A 16,926-nucleotide genomic window follows, 5' to 3' on the forward strand; every position below is an offset into this window, starting at 1 on the left:
TTCAACCCATTTTAAAATAAATATTTAATTTCCAATTTTAAAGGATTTAGTGTAATAATTGAATGGGGAGTGCACAAGCATTAAAATAAAGGTCTTAGTTGACCAAATGCAGTTAACTTGAAATAGCTATAGATAGCTAGAGATGAACAGTCTCAGGCCATTGTGAGTGCTGATGCAAGAGGGTGGAGAACATAAACAGGACAAACAAACACAAAGACATTCGGTCTCCAGTGGTCTCTATGGACAGGATGAACAAAACTGCCTCAATGAGAGACCGGTTGGACCCCTGCTGGGACATTTTTCCACTCAAGCATCAAAGCCGAGAGCACGGAGACGCACAGAGTCGATTATTCCAACATCCACTGTCCCTGCACGCCCGACGCTTCTGTCCTTTAATGTTCTCTGGGAAACCTAATGCCTGATTTTCCTGCGTTTGTTCAGTGAACCGCGACTCCGGCTGCGACTGCGGGTCCCAAAGATTGAGTTCCAGGATGAACTTCGACTGTAGCTCCTGTAGGAGGAGTAACTGTGGCTCCGGCTCCTGCTCCGGCTCATGCTGAAGATCGGGCTGCGACTGCGGCTGCGAGTGAAGAGGCTGCTCCAGGAGGACACGCTGGTGGATCGGCTGCTGGAGGAAGGACTGGGTCTGAAGTAAGGGATGGGGCGCTTCCTGGCACTGTGGACAGTCAAATAGATACCATTAACAATTTTTAATGTGAAAGAACCCACAAAGGTGCAATTCACCTCAGCTCTATGGAACATTTTAGTGTCCTCTAGCTCTTTTTTTTGGTTTTACAGACTACAGTGATACTGTTTTGACTCTCTCTCCTCATTGTGTTGTTTTCAGTCGAAGCAGGCAGGTGGAAAAACTTTAAAAATTTGCTGCTCAGCACCAAACAGCTAACAGACACAGTTGGAAACTAGGTGGTTAACATAATGGGGCATTTAGCAGCTAAAGAGACAGATACTTTCATTGGGAGGCAAAAACAGAGTTGAAAAGAGAGTGAAGATGAAACTTACAGTCTTACAGTCAGGTGGACACAAACATGACTCAAAATGAATGCTAATATTGCTTTGTATCTATTGGATGGGTAAATGAGAAGTTGTTAAAAAGTCAGGGTCAAAAGCATCAATTAATGCAGTTTAAAGCTTGGTATAAATACATATTTTGGGAAAAAAACTCTTCTAGCCATATAAAGATGTTATAAGTGTTACTAAAACAATGCTTAATACCATACCAGCAGATGACATTGTGGACATTCAGAACAGTACGAATTTTTCGAAGACTTTGGCTGGGAAAGCTAAATCAGATCTTGGTCTGCTATGTCCAGTGAGCCCAAAGGAAACCACAGCCTTGCCTGGAGCTGCACAGACGAAACACTGCAGGTGGTGTGACTGGATGTGGAAGTGGGGAGTGGGGCGTGGCGGAGGGCAAGTTAGGTTAACTGCTAAGCCATTCAAACTGTCACTTCCAACAATCATGCTGGCTAACGTTCATTCTCTGGACAGCAAAATGGATTATATATAACCCCCACATGAGCGTTGGTCACTCATTGACATGTTGGTTTTTTTCTTGGGACTTATAGTTTTTGGATATATATTTTTAACTTTCACTGTTATGGGCTGGCAGGAACAACGTTTAGTTTTTTTGAGTATGCATATACACAAGAAAATGACAGTAATTAAAATTAATTCTTGAATCCAGAATCTTGAATTTGCATTTATTTGGAGTCCTGCTTCTGGCCACCTCACAATTAAGTCCAGTATTGTTCTCCCCCATATAACTGGGGAAATATCTCTCTTTTTAGCCTGCTAGTCGTTCCACTGTGTTTGCCATGTGATGCTGGGCAGGCAGCGTACAGCAGATGCTGGAAAATGGGGTTGATGGGAGAGGTTGCAGGCTATAAAACCATGAAATGCGGCTCAAAATTGCCTTAAAAGCTTTGTAATGCAGCAGACTTGGATGCTAATTCTCTCTGGGTTTTTAAAGTATTGATTAGCAGAGCTTTAAATAGCGCTATAAGCACACAGTTCATCAACATGAGGGAAATATTGCAGATTGGGGAATTGTCCAAATAAGGGGGCGGAGGGTGGGACCAGCACATTTGTTCACTCCCTTTGGGCACAAAAGTGAATATTGTGGCTATAAATCACCACGATGAGGAGGCTTTACCTCGTGATTCGGCGTGCTTCTAGATGGCTCGGCGAGTCTCTCCTCCTTTTCTTCATAGGAGAGTAGGATTTGCGTCTTCGCCTCTTCCGGCTAACCTTATGCTTCACATCTGTGTCTCTTGAGCTAGGTGTTCTCTTTCTGGAAAGTAGGTATTAATGTGAAAATTTAAGCACCAACAATGGTAATACTGTATATATTGATCTTAATCAGCAGCTGGGCCATTCATTGACATTCACCTGTCAGTGCTGTATCTGGAGTAGCTTCCTCTGGAGCTCGTGCTGCTGGCCACGCTGCCTCGTCGCCTCGGATCAGATGAATAACTTGGTGAGCGTGAGTACGAACTAAAACCAGAAAATGAACGTTAATACCTCGAGTCAAGCAAAGCACCAGTAGATAAGCCTCTATAGCAGGGGCGTCAAACATGCGGCCCGCGGGCCTGATGCGGCCCACCAAGGGTTGCAATCCGGCCCACTTGCCATCCAGTGCTCTTTTCCTTCCTTCCATCTGTCCTTCCTACCTTCCTTTTTTCCTTTCTTCGTTCCTTCCTTCCATCTGTCCTTCCTTCCTTTCTTCCTTCTTCCCTTCTGTCTGTCCTTCCTTCACTATCTCTCTTTCCTACCTTTCTTCTCTCCTTCCTTTTGCCTGTCTTTCCTTCCTTCCCTTCTTATTTCCTTATTTCCTTCCCCCCTTCTTTCCCTCCATCTTTTTAATGGTCTGGCCCACATGAGATCAAATTGATCTGTGTGTGGCCCTTGAATGAAAATGAGTTTGACAAACATGCTCTATAGAATATTAATTAACTTTCATGCACATTTCACGAAATTTCAAATCAGTTTCCATCACTGCAAAGGAATAGGTACACATTTTCCCGCCACTATTTTGTTCGAATGTCCGAATTGATAGTGAAATTCATACATAATAAAAAAAGTTGTGTCTATTAATGACCCCATAATGAAATGTGTTGCATTTTTATGATCATTTTATCACTCTACACCTGTCAGGAATTATGCTAAATGATGATAATGTATTGCTCCCTATAGTATAGAATAAAGTATGCAGGGAGTGTGTGGATGACTAAATGAGGAACATGAGCACATTAGCCCCACTAAAACCACAACTTCCTGTTTGTAGACATTCAATTCTTTGTATAAAAAGATATAAAGTGTTAATTAGTGAGCTTCACAGGCGCCAGCTGTTCCCCCGTCTCCCAGTAAACCAACCTGCAAGATGACAGCGACAGGCTTCGAGAGTAGTGTCCCGAGTATCTGGAACTCCCCGATGATGGGCTCCTGCTCCTTCTGCTGGATGAGCGGTGTTTCAGCCGTCTCCGAGAAGACTCTCTCATCCTCTGCGAACAGCTTGAAGTCTTTGGAGATCTCACAACCGCTACCTGACACCCCAAGGTTATCTGCTCTCTTGCAAAAGCAAACAACATGAAGATATTTTCAGTGCCTTTGAGTGATAAAACCTAAACCTTATCCTGGGTTGCTTTTAAGAAATGCTCTTTCCTTATTCTGGCTTGTAAGATGAATATTTAAAAAGGAAACAGACTGTGGGAACAAAAAAGATAAACAGCTTGAAATTTCCCTGGGAAGCATTCACTCAGATACACTATTTATCTTGAACACAGCAGTACCTCTTGCCATTTCGACTGAAAAGTGTAGCAGACAGGCCGTCCTCCCCGTAAGGTTTGCACAAGGAAGCGTAGCTGGTCACAGAGTTTCCTGAGTCAGAGGCATTGTCTCTGTCAGTGAACTTCAGCTTCTCTGGTGAGGCCGGACGTTGACAGTGGTCTCGCTTTCTGACAGCGACACTCGCTCGAGAAACACCAGTTTTGCTCGACGGAGGCGAGGACGTGTCATTCCCCGAATCGTAATCGTGCGGAGCGTCGGTCTGGCTCAATAAATGGTGAGACCCTTTTCCTTGTAAGAGCTCGCTTCCAGGTTTTGAGGACAAAATCTGCAAACAGACAAATAAGACTGCAGCTTAAAACCAAGCGTTTGTCGATACATGGAACCTGCTACCTGTTTTTGAATACTTTGAATACTCTAGCACAAAAAGGCACATATTCCCTTGAAAACACAGAGAAGAGATTGCTTTCTTTTCTTTTTTTTCTTTTTTTTTTCTCTCGGGACAAAAAACTTTGAAAGATAAAGACATCATGCAAATTTTGAAGCATGCGATTAACCTCAAAAGAAAGTCTGAACTCAACTAAATTCAAAGAAGTCAACAGAAAAACAAAAAATTTAGAAGAAGTAAGTCTAAAACTAAAACAATTATATGAAAGGAACAACAAAAGAGGCAGAGAAGAAAAGGAAAACTATGCGTTGAAAGATCTACCGGATCTAACTCGAGTGAAAGAAGAAAAAAGAGTAAACAATAAGCCCCAATAGAAAAAGCCTCATTTAAAGAACATTGAACAAACATCACAAAAATGGGTATTATGTAAAAATGAAAAAGGATTGCAGACAAAGAGAGATCCCATCAGTCTAACTAAGAAAGCCCTCAGAACAGGACAGATGACTGTGCTCTTTTCTCCTGTAAGAAGTAAATAATTAGCCTGCACCGACCTACAAGTAAATCCCTAAATCTGCGGATAGCATCGACTTACCAATCAAGATTTCCTCCTTAAGTAGGTAAGGTGTAAGAAAAAGGGAAGAGCGGGCAACATAAGTGCATCATTAGAGTCGTAAATTGCAAGAAAAAGACAATAACCCTCTCTTCAAACCCAGAGCCAGATAGACTTTTTATTGGCATGTTCCTTTTTCTTTCCTTAATTGTACATTTGTTTGTTGTTGTAGAGATTTTTTCTGGAGCAAGAAGCCCCCCCCTCGAGTACTTTACTGTACATGTGTGCTCGTATGTGAATTCAAGGGACTGCACACAGAATTTAGAAACGTCCACAAATGGAAAATGGAAAAAAGATATCGGCCCTCCAAGGACCACAGTTGACTGATCTTGTTAAAATTATGATCTCTCTTTACTTATTGATTACAAGAAACTCACAAGGTTTAATCCAGTCTGTCCTTCTGAAGGTTTTCCTATTATCTAGTCTAAAGTCGACACAACAGACCAGCCCTGAGGGAAATTTAAACAAATCTTTACCAGTCGCATCTGCACACAATCTGTGAGGCACACACAGGAGTAAAAAGATTTCACTATCACAGAGACAAATCTTAAACAGACACATTCTTCAATGTCACCTCAAGATTTTTTGACAAGGCTGCCTGCTTCAAATAAATATTTCATCTCTGTCTTGATCTTTTTTTTTTTTTGCAAATGTTTTTTGTGAGCTGTCTTTTCTCTTTTGATGCTGCATTGATTCTTATGTTTCCATCACTTATATTTGTAAAAAGAGGTTGACATATTTATTTATAATCAACCACATTCATGTAGATTATTTATATTCATGAAGGTTTTTCTGTTCAGTGACTGTACTACATACCTACCTTTCCCTTTATGGATTGCTTTTTTTAAGGAAAGAAATATTAAGCAAAGAAAAAATACTCCATTACTTTTGAAATGATCCAAACCAAAGCCCGTAAATAAATAAATGCAAACACCAAATGAATAACAGTGATACAGTAGGTCTACCCCCTCAGAAACCAACTGTGAAGTCCTCCTAAAATACTTTGGGATATTGAATGCTAGGCATGATTCAATCTATCAATTTATTGAATTTCAATTAAAACCCTGTGGTGTGTAATTAAAAACACCCGTCTGTGCAATTAGCATAATTTAATGATTGCTAGAGAGAAATTCAATATATTTTATGCTCCAATAAGCATGATACAATGAGTTTAAGGACATAGCTGCATTTATGAGGCTCTCTGGGGAGAATATGGCTTTAAAAAAAAAAAATCAACCTGTAATAAACAGCACAATTTTAAAATTCAAAGTCAGCCTTCTGGAAGTAGCCAATCACACTTTTAAGATGTTTGTTTTCCCCTCGGTTTCATTTCAGCTTCAAGTCAGGTCTGCAATCTGAACAATTGAAACTGTCTGCTGGCAGTATAAGATAAAACAGACGCAATGACTGGAGGGGATTGAGGAGGGCTAAAGTGAAAAAGGTAATATATATATATATATTTTTTATTTGTCACTTCAGTATCATGAGAAAGCTCCAGGCTCCCGGAAGAATGCTAGTATGCAAGTATTTAGAGGTCACAGACAAAATAAGTTATTTCAGAAAACATATTTTGTATGCACAGCAGGACAAGATGCACCAGTCTAATTCGCTGTTTTAACCACACAGGGTTTCATTAGGTCAGTGTATGAAAGTAAATGCAATTAACTTTTGGCATAACTTTTGGTAAATCCTGTCACCTGCCTTTTGTGCCTTTGTTTAGGTCTAAAGGGGAATGAAAATGCAAATAATTCCTAATTATAAAATAGTTTCAAGTGTTAATTATCCATCTTAGCCTCCTGCTCCAACACACTGTGTACTGCTTATGTTGCTGCTAGACAAATACATGAAATCCACACTGTTCCACAGAAAGCTGTTTGCCATTTATATAGCATGGCATGAACTAATGGTTGATGTCGCATCTCTAACCTTTAAAGACCTTTGTGGTAACTTGGCTCAACTGCAGTCATTAGACAATAAACAGCTATGTGCTGCCGGCTGCAGATCACAGTTTAAGAAACACATGTTTTTGTAATTTCTGCTCATTATAAAGAAAAAAATGTTTCACTTCCTATGTTTAACTTTTAACATTGTTGTTGTTGTTGTTGTAACTGCACCCAGTGTAATTAAAAGCCTTGTGCTGGCAGGTATTGGTGACAAGTGACTGCATGTACTGTGATGTTTGGTGCGGTTAGGAGCTAAAGAGAAAAGTTTCAACTATGCTACTCCTCTTTCAAAAATCTAGTAAAAATAATCAAATCATACTCTACTACAGTTGCAAAGTCAGTCATTCACATCATTAGAGAACACAATCTGGGAATTTAGGTCTGGTATAATGTACTGAACATACAATAACATGATGAACAGGTGATAATTAGTGCTAAGGCTGTGTGAAGTCATTCTATTATTTGCATTGAAATATAACCCATTATATATCTTAACAAAAGGAAAAAAACAAGCTCACAAATCTTCTCACGTTGGTGTAATTTTTTTTTTTCAGAATTGATTTGTTGTTGTTCAGAGTCCCTTCTACCAAGTGTGTTACATACTTAATGTTGTGGGATTTTTTTAAAAACAGAAAAACAAGAACTTACTGCAAAATGAGGGATTACAAAATTGAGTTCAGAGTCAGGCCATGTACCGTTTATTTAATATTAAAAGATTCAGTCCTTACAGGGTAGCTACATGGGTTTAGACACAATTTCCAAAAAATATTCTTTCTGGGGCTGAATGGTAATTTCAAGAGCTTTTATACAGTAGACTAGATTTGAATCCTAATTGTGAGCTAATTAAGAAACTAATGAATGATGAATTTATTGAAAAAAAGTCCAAACCCAAGTACCTTACTGCAGGTATTATTATATATTTTGACTGACAAAAAGCAGTTTGACATGGCCGTAACTGAGGAACCAAACTGAACCTTTGGCAGCATTGTTAGAGTCCCAAAGAGTACTTACGGTGCCGGTTGAGAGGATGGAGCGATATTTTGGAGCCGTTTTACACACTGATTTGGTTGCAGGTCTCCACTTCATGTCCGTGCGGTCCAGCACTCCATTTGTTTCCGCTCTTACAGCTGCCAGGTCTCCTAACGCCTGATGTACCACAGATTTCTGCACATGGCGTCTGTGGGGAGATTTTGGATTTAGTTTTCATGACACAGCATCGTGACATAAGAGCTTCTGCTCTATTACACACAATACAACACTTCAGGGAATAATGCAAAAACTAGTATGAATGCATAATTGATGTCAATGAGTCATTTGAATTTATATGAGCGATATTTTTCTTCTGTCATTTTGTATTAGCTTCCCTAAAAATGACGTGCAACCTTTTGTGTAATCATAGAACAATTTGTAAAGGGAATGGCTTCTTAAGTCAAGGTGGGAAGATCCACTGATGAGAGATTGTACTTCAGCTGTATATTTGAGTTATGCAAACATCGTTTAAAGCTCAATATCCTTTTTTTCCCCCTTTTTTTCATAAAGTATATTTTTGGGGCTTTTTGCCTTTAATGTATAGGTTAGTAGAGAGAGAGACAGGAAATGGAAGGCAGAGAGGGGGGCAATGACACGCAGGATAGGACCGCTCGGTGCAGGATTTGAACTGGGGTCGCCTGCAGTGAGGACTGTAGTCTCAACACATGGGGTGGATGCTCTACCCACTGAGCTAAACACCGTCACCAAAGCTCAATATCCTTGATTTTAACCGTGATAATATCCTACACAAACTCTAAATGATAAATGAGTGATAAATGTCCGGGAATTTTCCATATTTCGGGTCAAGGTTGGGCTTTGAGGTCCCAGCAAAGGCAGCACTATCATGTTGACAGAAAGACATACAGTACTGTCTCTCCTTGAGTCAGTGAAGGCAACAGTCTGTGGTGTTTTGACGAAAGCAGAAGTCACTTTGATAACGGTGACGCAGCGTTGCCGTGGCACCCAAGGTCAGAGGATATGACTGTGACTCCCTAAACACACAGATGGGTGTTTCCTTGTTTGTAGAATAATGAACCAATAGGCTAATTCCATTACTGTATTCGTGGCACTATCTGTGAATATTACTTTGATTCATCTTGGCCAAGCTTCAATAAACATCCTTTGCACTTTTTCTCCACTGATGATTGACAAACAAATTCTCCATTAAAAGAGCTCCAGACATATTTAAAATGTTGATTTCAGGATACATTTTTGATTATTTGAGTCCTAAAATTGAACCGGACTGTACATAAATAATTGATTAAGTTCAACTGAAGTAAATATTAGGTGTCAAAGTTCACTAACTGAGCCGTGCCTGAAAATGTCATTCTAGCTCTATATATAATATTCTACATTCAACAGCAACCAATGAATTACTAGTGGGTTATTATTATCCCAGCAGCTGCCAGAAATGCTATCAGCCCTGTTCAGTGTAATCCATAAGAGCTGTCAAAAACAACATTTTCACATTATCACATGGCCAAGATTTTTCAATATGTCATCATAATTTAGCGCATCGATCCGCAGAGTGAATTTGGGGGCATTTCCTGTGAAGCTGTGATAAGAGCCGGTCTTGCCTGAGATCAGGAAGTCACCTCTGGCTTATCAGTCATCGCTGTGATGTGACCAAGAACTCGGCAGACACCTTGGTCTGATAAGATAAAGTGAGGATCAGGGGGCGGAGGGGAGATGGATGAGCTCCTACCTGTCCTCTGTGGAAGATTGGCAGGAGGAACTGTCCGACTCTGACCTCCGATAGCGTCGTCTCCGACGTGAGTGAGTCCGGGAACTGGAGGAGGTGATGAGGAGAGCAGAAGAGGAAATCACTCAAGTGGATAAAGAGACAAAAGCACTAGCACCACAACGATGGACTTGATTTACAACCAGTTGATTTACAGAAATTATTTAGGGAGCAGTTTTTGAAATTAATTAATAATTTAGACGACATTTCTGCTTCTCAAATGTGAGGATTTCCTGCCTTTATCTGTTTTTATTACTGTTGTAAATTGAATACATTTGGATGTTTGACATTTGAAGCCAGCTTGGGTTCTTAAAGATTGAGAGAATTTCTGAAGTTTTGTTATTTTCATAGTTTTGGCCATAACGTGATTGATGAGATCTGTTAACACGCTGACATTGCAACATTGAAGTTGTTTGGGATGAGAAACAGTCGTACAATCGGACAGGTTTTAACAAGCCAAGAGATTATCTAAAACAACTTTTATTAAATTCCACTTTTATTATTAAAAGTGAGCTGACTGCTACTGCCTGTAATAAGCCTTCATTGCACGTATGGCAAGTACGATAGGTCAAAGATAAACTAAGAGAGTTGGTCTGTTTACTGTTACAGAGGATTACAGTGTACAGTTTAGTCTGGTGGCTTATTTGAAGCCCCTGGAAACATATTACTCTATAAAAATAAATATTCAGGGCTAAATAGACATCAGCAAAATGCTTCAGCTGAAAAGAGCACATACTGTATGTAATGTTGGTGTCATTTCCAAGTATTTGCAAAGTATCTTGTTTTCTGACCTTCTGAGCTGGACTGTAGGGAAAATGTAAGTATCTGTCTTTCATTCACCTGTTGCATAGTAACCTTTCTCTGTTAAGGTGTTGCATCAATCACCTCTTTTTTTTGGCACTGTTTCCTGATACATTTGCACAATCATTACATGATTTGGATCAGCTGATGTATATGAACTGTGACCTTGCTTGCATATGTATGAAAGGTGAAATAAAGGATGTGACAACACTCAGTCAACCGATGAAGCCAATGGTGTAACTTCATCACTCAGTCAGGGACAAACTTTTGCGTTTATAGGGCTTGCCCTCTGCGGTCCAGCCAAAAATAGGACAGCACATCAGAGAGATAAGGGAAAGCACAAAGGAAACAGCAAAGACATGAAAGAGCAAAGTGATCAGAACAAAAGAGGAGAGAGTTGTACTGAGCTGGAAAGCAGAGATGTCTGTTGAAGTAAGCAGCAACTGAACTTGGCTCCGTGCTTACACACAACAGCCCGCTCATCCAAAGTCGAATTATAAAACGTTGCAAGATCACAGCATGAAATTGGTTTCTCTTACCCTCTTTCACCCCCTTTTTCTCTTTGTGGCTCAAGCTTTCAATCTGCTTTCCTCTTTACGAGGGTTTTTTCATGCTTTGCCAAAAAAAAAAAAAAAAAATAGCTGCATGTTTGTGTATTCATCCATCGTGCCCCTACACGAGAGCGTTTTTGGAGGATCCTTTTTCTTTCTTCCTCAGAAAATGAGTGCTCTGAAGGAGGATGCATGGGCTTATAGCATTGGGGAGGAAAATGGGGTACTGTAGGGGGGTTAAAATACTTGTGTAGGATTTGGAAAGTACATGTTTCTGATGCAACAATCACAGACTGACCTTTTCTTGTGCTTGCGCTCATCCTTCCTCTTATGTTTTAAACTTGAAGAGCTGGTGGGATGAAAGAGAATGAAATCATGAGTGAGGAGTATTAAGACCGACAAAGCCTGCACAGACACCCCGCTTTTCTTGCTGATACATAAAGGGCATTGGCTTTTAAAAGGTGGAAATTCAACAATCTTATGGAAAACAGGCACTAAATGTTATGCCACGTGTATGACAGAAATGAATCCAGGTCAGAACCGTTTGCCTTTGAAGTCTCTTTGAACTTTTAATTAAATATTTGAACCTTTAGAAAATTACAGATACAGTACACAGTCAGAAAACATGCTCAAATTATGCATAAAGCAATCACATACATACCTGTGTTTGGACTTTTTGGAGGTATACCTGGAATTTAACAGAAAAAGAAAGTTGTATGTTACATTAATATAAATATTATTTCATAAACAATGTATTTATCATGTATTGTAAAAGCAAGAACTACCTATGCCGCTTGCTTTTCTTGGAGCTCTTCTTCTTCTTCTTTTTCTTCTTCCTCAGTGGGGAGAGGCTACGGGAAGGAGACCTAAAAGTGAGACGACAAATAAATATGAATTCTCGAGAGTACTGAATATCCTTCTGTACAGACACAAACATCACCTAGACGTGTCCAGCCATACACCTCCTCACAGGGAGTCATCTCATTTTGGGAACTGACCTTCTCCTTTTCCTCTTCCGTGCGGACTTTCTCTTCTTCTTCTTCCCCTTGGGCCTAGGAGAGAGTTCCTCATCAAAGGAGGGGCTGCAAGCAGAGATAGAGCAGAGGGGACACTTTTGTATTTATTCCAGGGATGTGCTGAAATGTGAAATCTCAGCAGTGAAGCAATAACATTTTTGGACGAGAGTTATAGTTTCTGAACCCCGGTGTTTGAACTTTTGGACTTACATAGTCAGTCTGCTGTTAAAGTGTTTCACCTGAGAGTTCACCACAGTGTTTTTCCTACATACATACAATGGAAATTAATGGAATTCCACCTGTTGGGCTAAAAACACATTTTTTTCCAATCTGAACTACTTTATAATGAAGAAATAGTCTCAATGAAACCAGTTTACAGTGTATCCTGTTTTAAATGCGTTTTTTAAAATGCTGTATGCACCACTGTGGCCCCCCACTGTGGCCAACTGTGGTACAATGGGGGGAAATTAAGGTTAAGGTTAAGGTTAGTTTGACGTGGTGCTATTGGAGCTTTCAGAGTTGGCTCCCAAACAGCAAACAGCAAACAACATGAGAAGAAGAACCAAAACTATTGTAGCAGTGCAAAAAACTCCAACATATTGTATTAAGCTCTCACACATTATTATAATGACTGTGAACTTGCACAGAAACGCTTATTATAATACAAAAGAGCTGTGGCTTACAGTTTTTCTCTGTGAATTTTGTTCAAAGTAAGTGTGAAACTCACTCTATAAAAGTCTGCAGAGGCTGTGAAAATCCACAGCAAATATTTGTGGAATTGGTTCCAAAAGTAGGACGTTTGCAAGTCCAAACTGAGACTCCAGCATTCAAATGTACAAATATTTTTATAGAAACTAATAGGTTGGAGATCCTACTTACTCAGAAAGCTACAAAATACTACCAAAAATATATTCTTTTGAAGTTTGCTGTAATTTTTTTTGCAGACAAATAACCCGAACAGAATGGGTGGGGTAAAATAATCCTCATGACTCATCATTGGCATCGCATAACTGCACATAAATGCTTCCTGATTCCCTCTCACAACAATCATAAACAAGATTATCTGTGAGCCGAATGTCCTATATGAGATGATCCCATCACAACAGGATGATGAAATCCTCTCCAGACTGGTATAAAGCAGAAGACTGATCGCATGCCAGCGTGCTTCACTGAAGTCAAGACCGATTGTGACATGGCTGCACTCACTGAACTGCATTAACTGATGTTGGATTGTCCCTTATCCTTTTTTCTACTTTTCTTACTGTTTCACACTAAACATAAACAAAACAGAGTGGGACACAAATTTGAATATTAATTTCATATAATGTTATAAACCTTAGTTTGTCAGCAGCAAAGCCTGTCTGCCCTCATAAATGTGTAATTCAGTTGTTTAACCCTTGTGTCGTCCTCCCGGGTCAAATTGACCCCGTCTTCTTTCCTCCCTTCCTTCCTTTCGTCTGTACTTCCTCCACCCCACTTTTTTCCTCCTTCTTTCCTTCCTTCCCTCCTTCCTCAGTCTCTCCTCTCTTTCTTTCCTCTGTCCTTCTTTCCTACCTTCCTGCCTTTCTTCTTTCCTCTGTCCTTCCTTCCTGCCTTCCTTCCTTCCTTCCTTCCTTCCTCCCTCCCTCCCTCCCTCCTTACCTCTCTCCCTCCCTTGACTCGAGGACAACAGGAGGGTTAAGCAGAACTGAACAAACATTTTAATTTGTTAGTGATGCTCCTGATATTGCAACATATAACTTATCAACAAGGTACATGTTGGAGAGCAGAATACTTAAACAAAGTCAATCTTAAAAGTTTACTCCAGTGATTTTATGCAGTAGTAGTATTGCATTTCATAAAGCAGTGGGAGAGACGCTTATCTTAAGTACTTCCAGCTCCAAAAACACTGAATCTTACACTTACCATAATAATCCAACTAAATTGTGTCTTTCATTATGCTGTGCTAATGTTATGTTGTATACCACAATTACCAATATGTAAATACTGTTCAAATCAACATCCACATCATAATCACAACTCTGATATATCCGATTTGGTTCTAAAGACGAGCCTTAAAGAAGCAAACAAACGTGAATGCCTCCCATCAGCCAAACTCAGTGTATAAGGTATAATTGAGAACAATTTAGTGCTATCTTGTTCATGACTAGTATTTTTTGACCCTCACATGAACAGCTCTGACCTTGAGCAGTCATTCTGATCTCTACCATCAGTCCAGAAGGTAGTTTAAGTGACACTAGACCTTCACTGCCAGGCAAATGAGTCTCTCAGACATCATGCACACTAGTTGTAATGCAGTTAAATATTCCTATTCATGAGCCGCCCCTATGGGTTTGGGATTAAGACTCACACTAGAGACATTTGTTGTATCTCTCCCTCTCTTGTGTCCTGTATCTCTCTCTTCTCACTGTAATAAAGACATAAAAAAATCCCTCCAAAAATACTCGCTATTCACCAAACCAGGCCTTAAATTACTCAATGATGTCATTCATTAAAGTATTTTCTGGAAGAGGACAGATACCTTTGAAAAGTCTTTGTCCCTAAGCAGATTTGTAGTCCTTAGCATATCTAGTAGAAGCTAATGTTATTGTTATTAACACATGTAATACATGCATTACTGACTCTGCAAACAAGGACAATAACCTTCTTTCTTTAGGCTCTAATAATTCTCCAATGGACCTTTGTGATGTCGGCATTGGTAGCTGCAGATTTGTGATGCACAACAGACACTACACACCTGCACACTTTTTGAACACACACATTGACACACATACTCATAGCTAGCCTGACATATTCCAGTCTTTCAACCATCTCCCTCTGAAGGTGCGAATTTGTCATTATAAAGAAAAGGGACGTGTCAGATTCCATCTGTTGACCAGCTTGATTGCTGTCCAGAGGTTCACTTCATTTGCTTGCTGGAAATGACTGATGTGGAAATGGAGATGAAGGCCTTTGAAGCACCACAAGCTCATTGAATGGGCCTTTCATGTATAAACTGACTGAAATTCATAAGAAGCAAAGGCAGGAGGGAGTTAGCCAGCATGTAAGGCGATACAGACTAAAGCAGAGATGTGCAAGACGATGCTGTTGACTGCAATTAACTCGGGCAGCCTCACCCCAGCTTTAATAATATCGTAGAAAATAAGCTGCTTTTTCTTCTCTTTTTTTTTTTGGAAAAGTGGAAAGTGTATCTGGAGTAGGTTGAATCAGAATTGATGTGAATATTATGGAGGAGTGATGGGGAGTATTTACACCATTAATGGCAGGCGAGTAAATAAAGGAGAGGAGTGAGCTGGCATGGAGACACGAGGCTCTTATTACACCAACATGCTCATTTACTATCGCACAGACAGATAAATACATGATTACATGCACACACAATGCCCTTTTATATGAATCAACAAATGAAGCTGATTATGACTGATGTTTCTGTCCATGTGATGTCATTATTATCCGACACAGAGCGGCTAGGAGCAGTTATATGTGAGGTGTATTATTGCAATCAAAGAAACATGTAACTTGTGAAGCAATGCTCATTTAAATATTTTTATTTTATTGGAATTGTGCACCCCAACCTGCTGTCAAAGTAAGCCTTTCAGCTTCATTAAGGGAGAAACAACAAATCATTTGCTCTTCTTAACCCATTTACTCATATTTTATACCAACAAAAGTTTAATTTCAGGGCTGCATCTGATTATTGACATTATCAATTACTGTAATGATTATTTTCTTAATTAAGTGATTAATTGTTTAGTCTAGAAAAATGTCAGAAACTAGTAAAATATGTTAATCACAAGAGTCCAAAACCCAAAGACATTCAGTTTACCATGATAGAAAACTAAGAAAAAATAGCATTTCATTTTTTAATTTTCTGTTGGCTGAATATATGATTAAGCGACTAATTGTTTCCACGCTACTCTAATTCCAACCATGGAAACAACCATTTAAAAGAGCAACACAAGTCTTTTGAATCGCTGGGCAAAATTTGAGATTCAAAGGTCTGAGGCTTCAACAAAAAGCACTTTGAAGTGGAATCAATTGAAATGAATTTTCTCATCTTTGAAGGCAAATATAGATCAATCATTTTTGCTGTTTGAAATAAAAATCAAAACACAAAAAATATTTAGAATAATACAAAAAAGTCAAACTAGAAATGTGTTTTTTGAGATAATGAATTTTGCATTTGACATGCTTTTGCAGGGCTTTTCACAAGGATATGAATTATGAAGTAGTCATTCAGTGGTAGAAATGGGAAAATGTCGCCGAAATGTGGTGTCACTATTCAATCGTATACACTGATCTTAGTTATTGCATGTTTTAATTAGTTTGTAAACATGCAGTTCATTATTGTAACAGATAATTAGACTTCTTGTGCGTTTTAGCTCACACAGTCTGTAAATAGCTGTTTATATATTTAAACCCACACCTATTCCTGACTGATCCCAACCTTTGTATTTAAGTCTTATTTATTGATACCTTCACTGTAAAGTTGATCAAGACATGTCACAATGATGGTTAATATATTGTTTTTTACCAGAAACACAAATGCACTCTTATTCTGAAAATAAACAATAAAGTTATTTTAAGGGGGGGACATGTTTTTTAATCCCATGTTTCATGTAGTTTATGTGTTGGTTTTAAATGTGATTATTTAAAAAGTAAATACCCCCTAACTCTAACCCTAACCATTTTCATCTTCACTATTATCTTTATTTTGAGTTTGAGACATAGCCTATATTTTCCTCATATGTCTCACATCTGTTACTTTGACACCATTGTCTCTTTTAGTGTGACTCTGCTTTAAAAAGCTCAATGTAAATAAAGATAAATAATGTATTTGTTCTTTAAGCCATAAACATCTGTGTGGCACATAGGGACAATGCAGCGGCTTCAGTGGACTTTAATATTTAGGCCTACAATCCTAAAGCTGCTGCCATCGATGTAATGAGGATGCCCCCTCTCTGTGCAATCATTGAAATTCTTCATGTGTTTTGTCATCAATCATTTTTCTAATATCTCTCAAACACTGAAGATGACTCTCTA

General features: G+C 39.1%; 1 protein-coding gene across 1 annotated transcript in view; it reads right to left on the bottom strand.

Annotated features, from left to right (window-relative positions):
• Positions 1-411: 411 nt before the first annotated feature.
• srrm4 (serine/arginine repetitive matrix 4) overlaps positions 412-16,926 on the bottom strand; it is a 60,888-nt gene continuing 44,373 nt past the window's right edge. Inside the window, exons 3-13 of the mRNA XM_053324644.1 lie at positions 11,866-11,949; positions 11,653-11,733; positions 11,529-11,555; positions 11,166-11,216; positions 9,480-9,563; positions 7,757-7,922; positions 3,810-4,132; positions 3,394-3,588; positions 2,409-2,514; positions 2,174-2,322; positions 412-676 (exon numbers count right to left, since the gene is read on the bottom strand). Of these exons, the coding sequence (XP_053180619.1) occupies positions 412-676; positions 2,174-2,322; positions 2,409-2,514; positions 3,394-3,588; positions 3,810-4,132; positions 7,757-7,922; positions 9,480-9,563; positions 11,166-11,216; positions 11,529-11,555; positions 11,653-11,733; positions 11,866-11,949 (1,531 nt within the window). The remainder of the gene's footprint in view (positions 677-2,173; positions 2,323-2,408; positions 2,515-3,393; positions 3,589-3,809; positions 4,133-7,756; positions 7,923-9,479; positions 9,564-11,165; positions 11,217-11,528; positions 11,556-11,652; positions 11,734-11,865; positions 11,950-16,926) is intronic.

The sequence above is a fragment of the Scomber japonicus genome, chromosome 9 (assembly GCF_027409825.1).
Source record: "Scomber japonicus isolate fScoJap1 chromosome 9, fScoJap1.pri, whole genome shotgun sequence".
Taxonomy (NCBI): domain Eukaryota; kingdom Metazoa; phylum Chordata; class Actinopteri; order Scombriformes; family Scombridae; genus Scomber; species Scomber japonicus.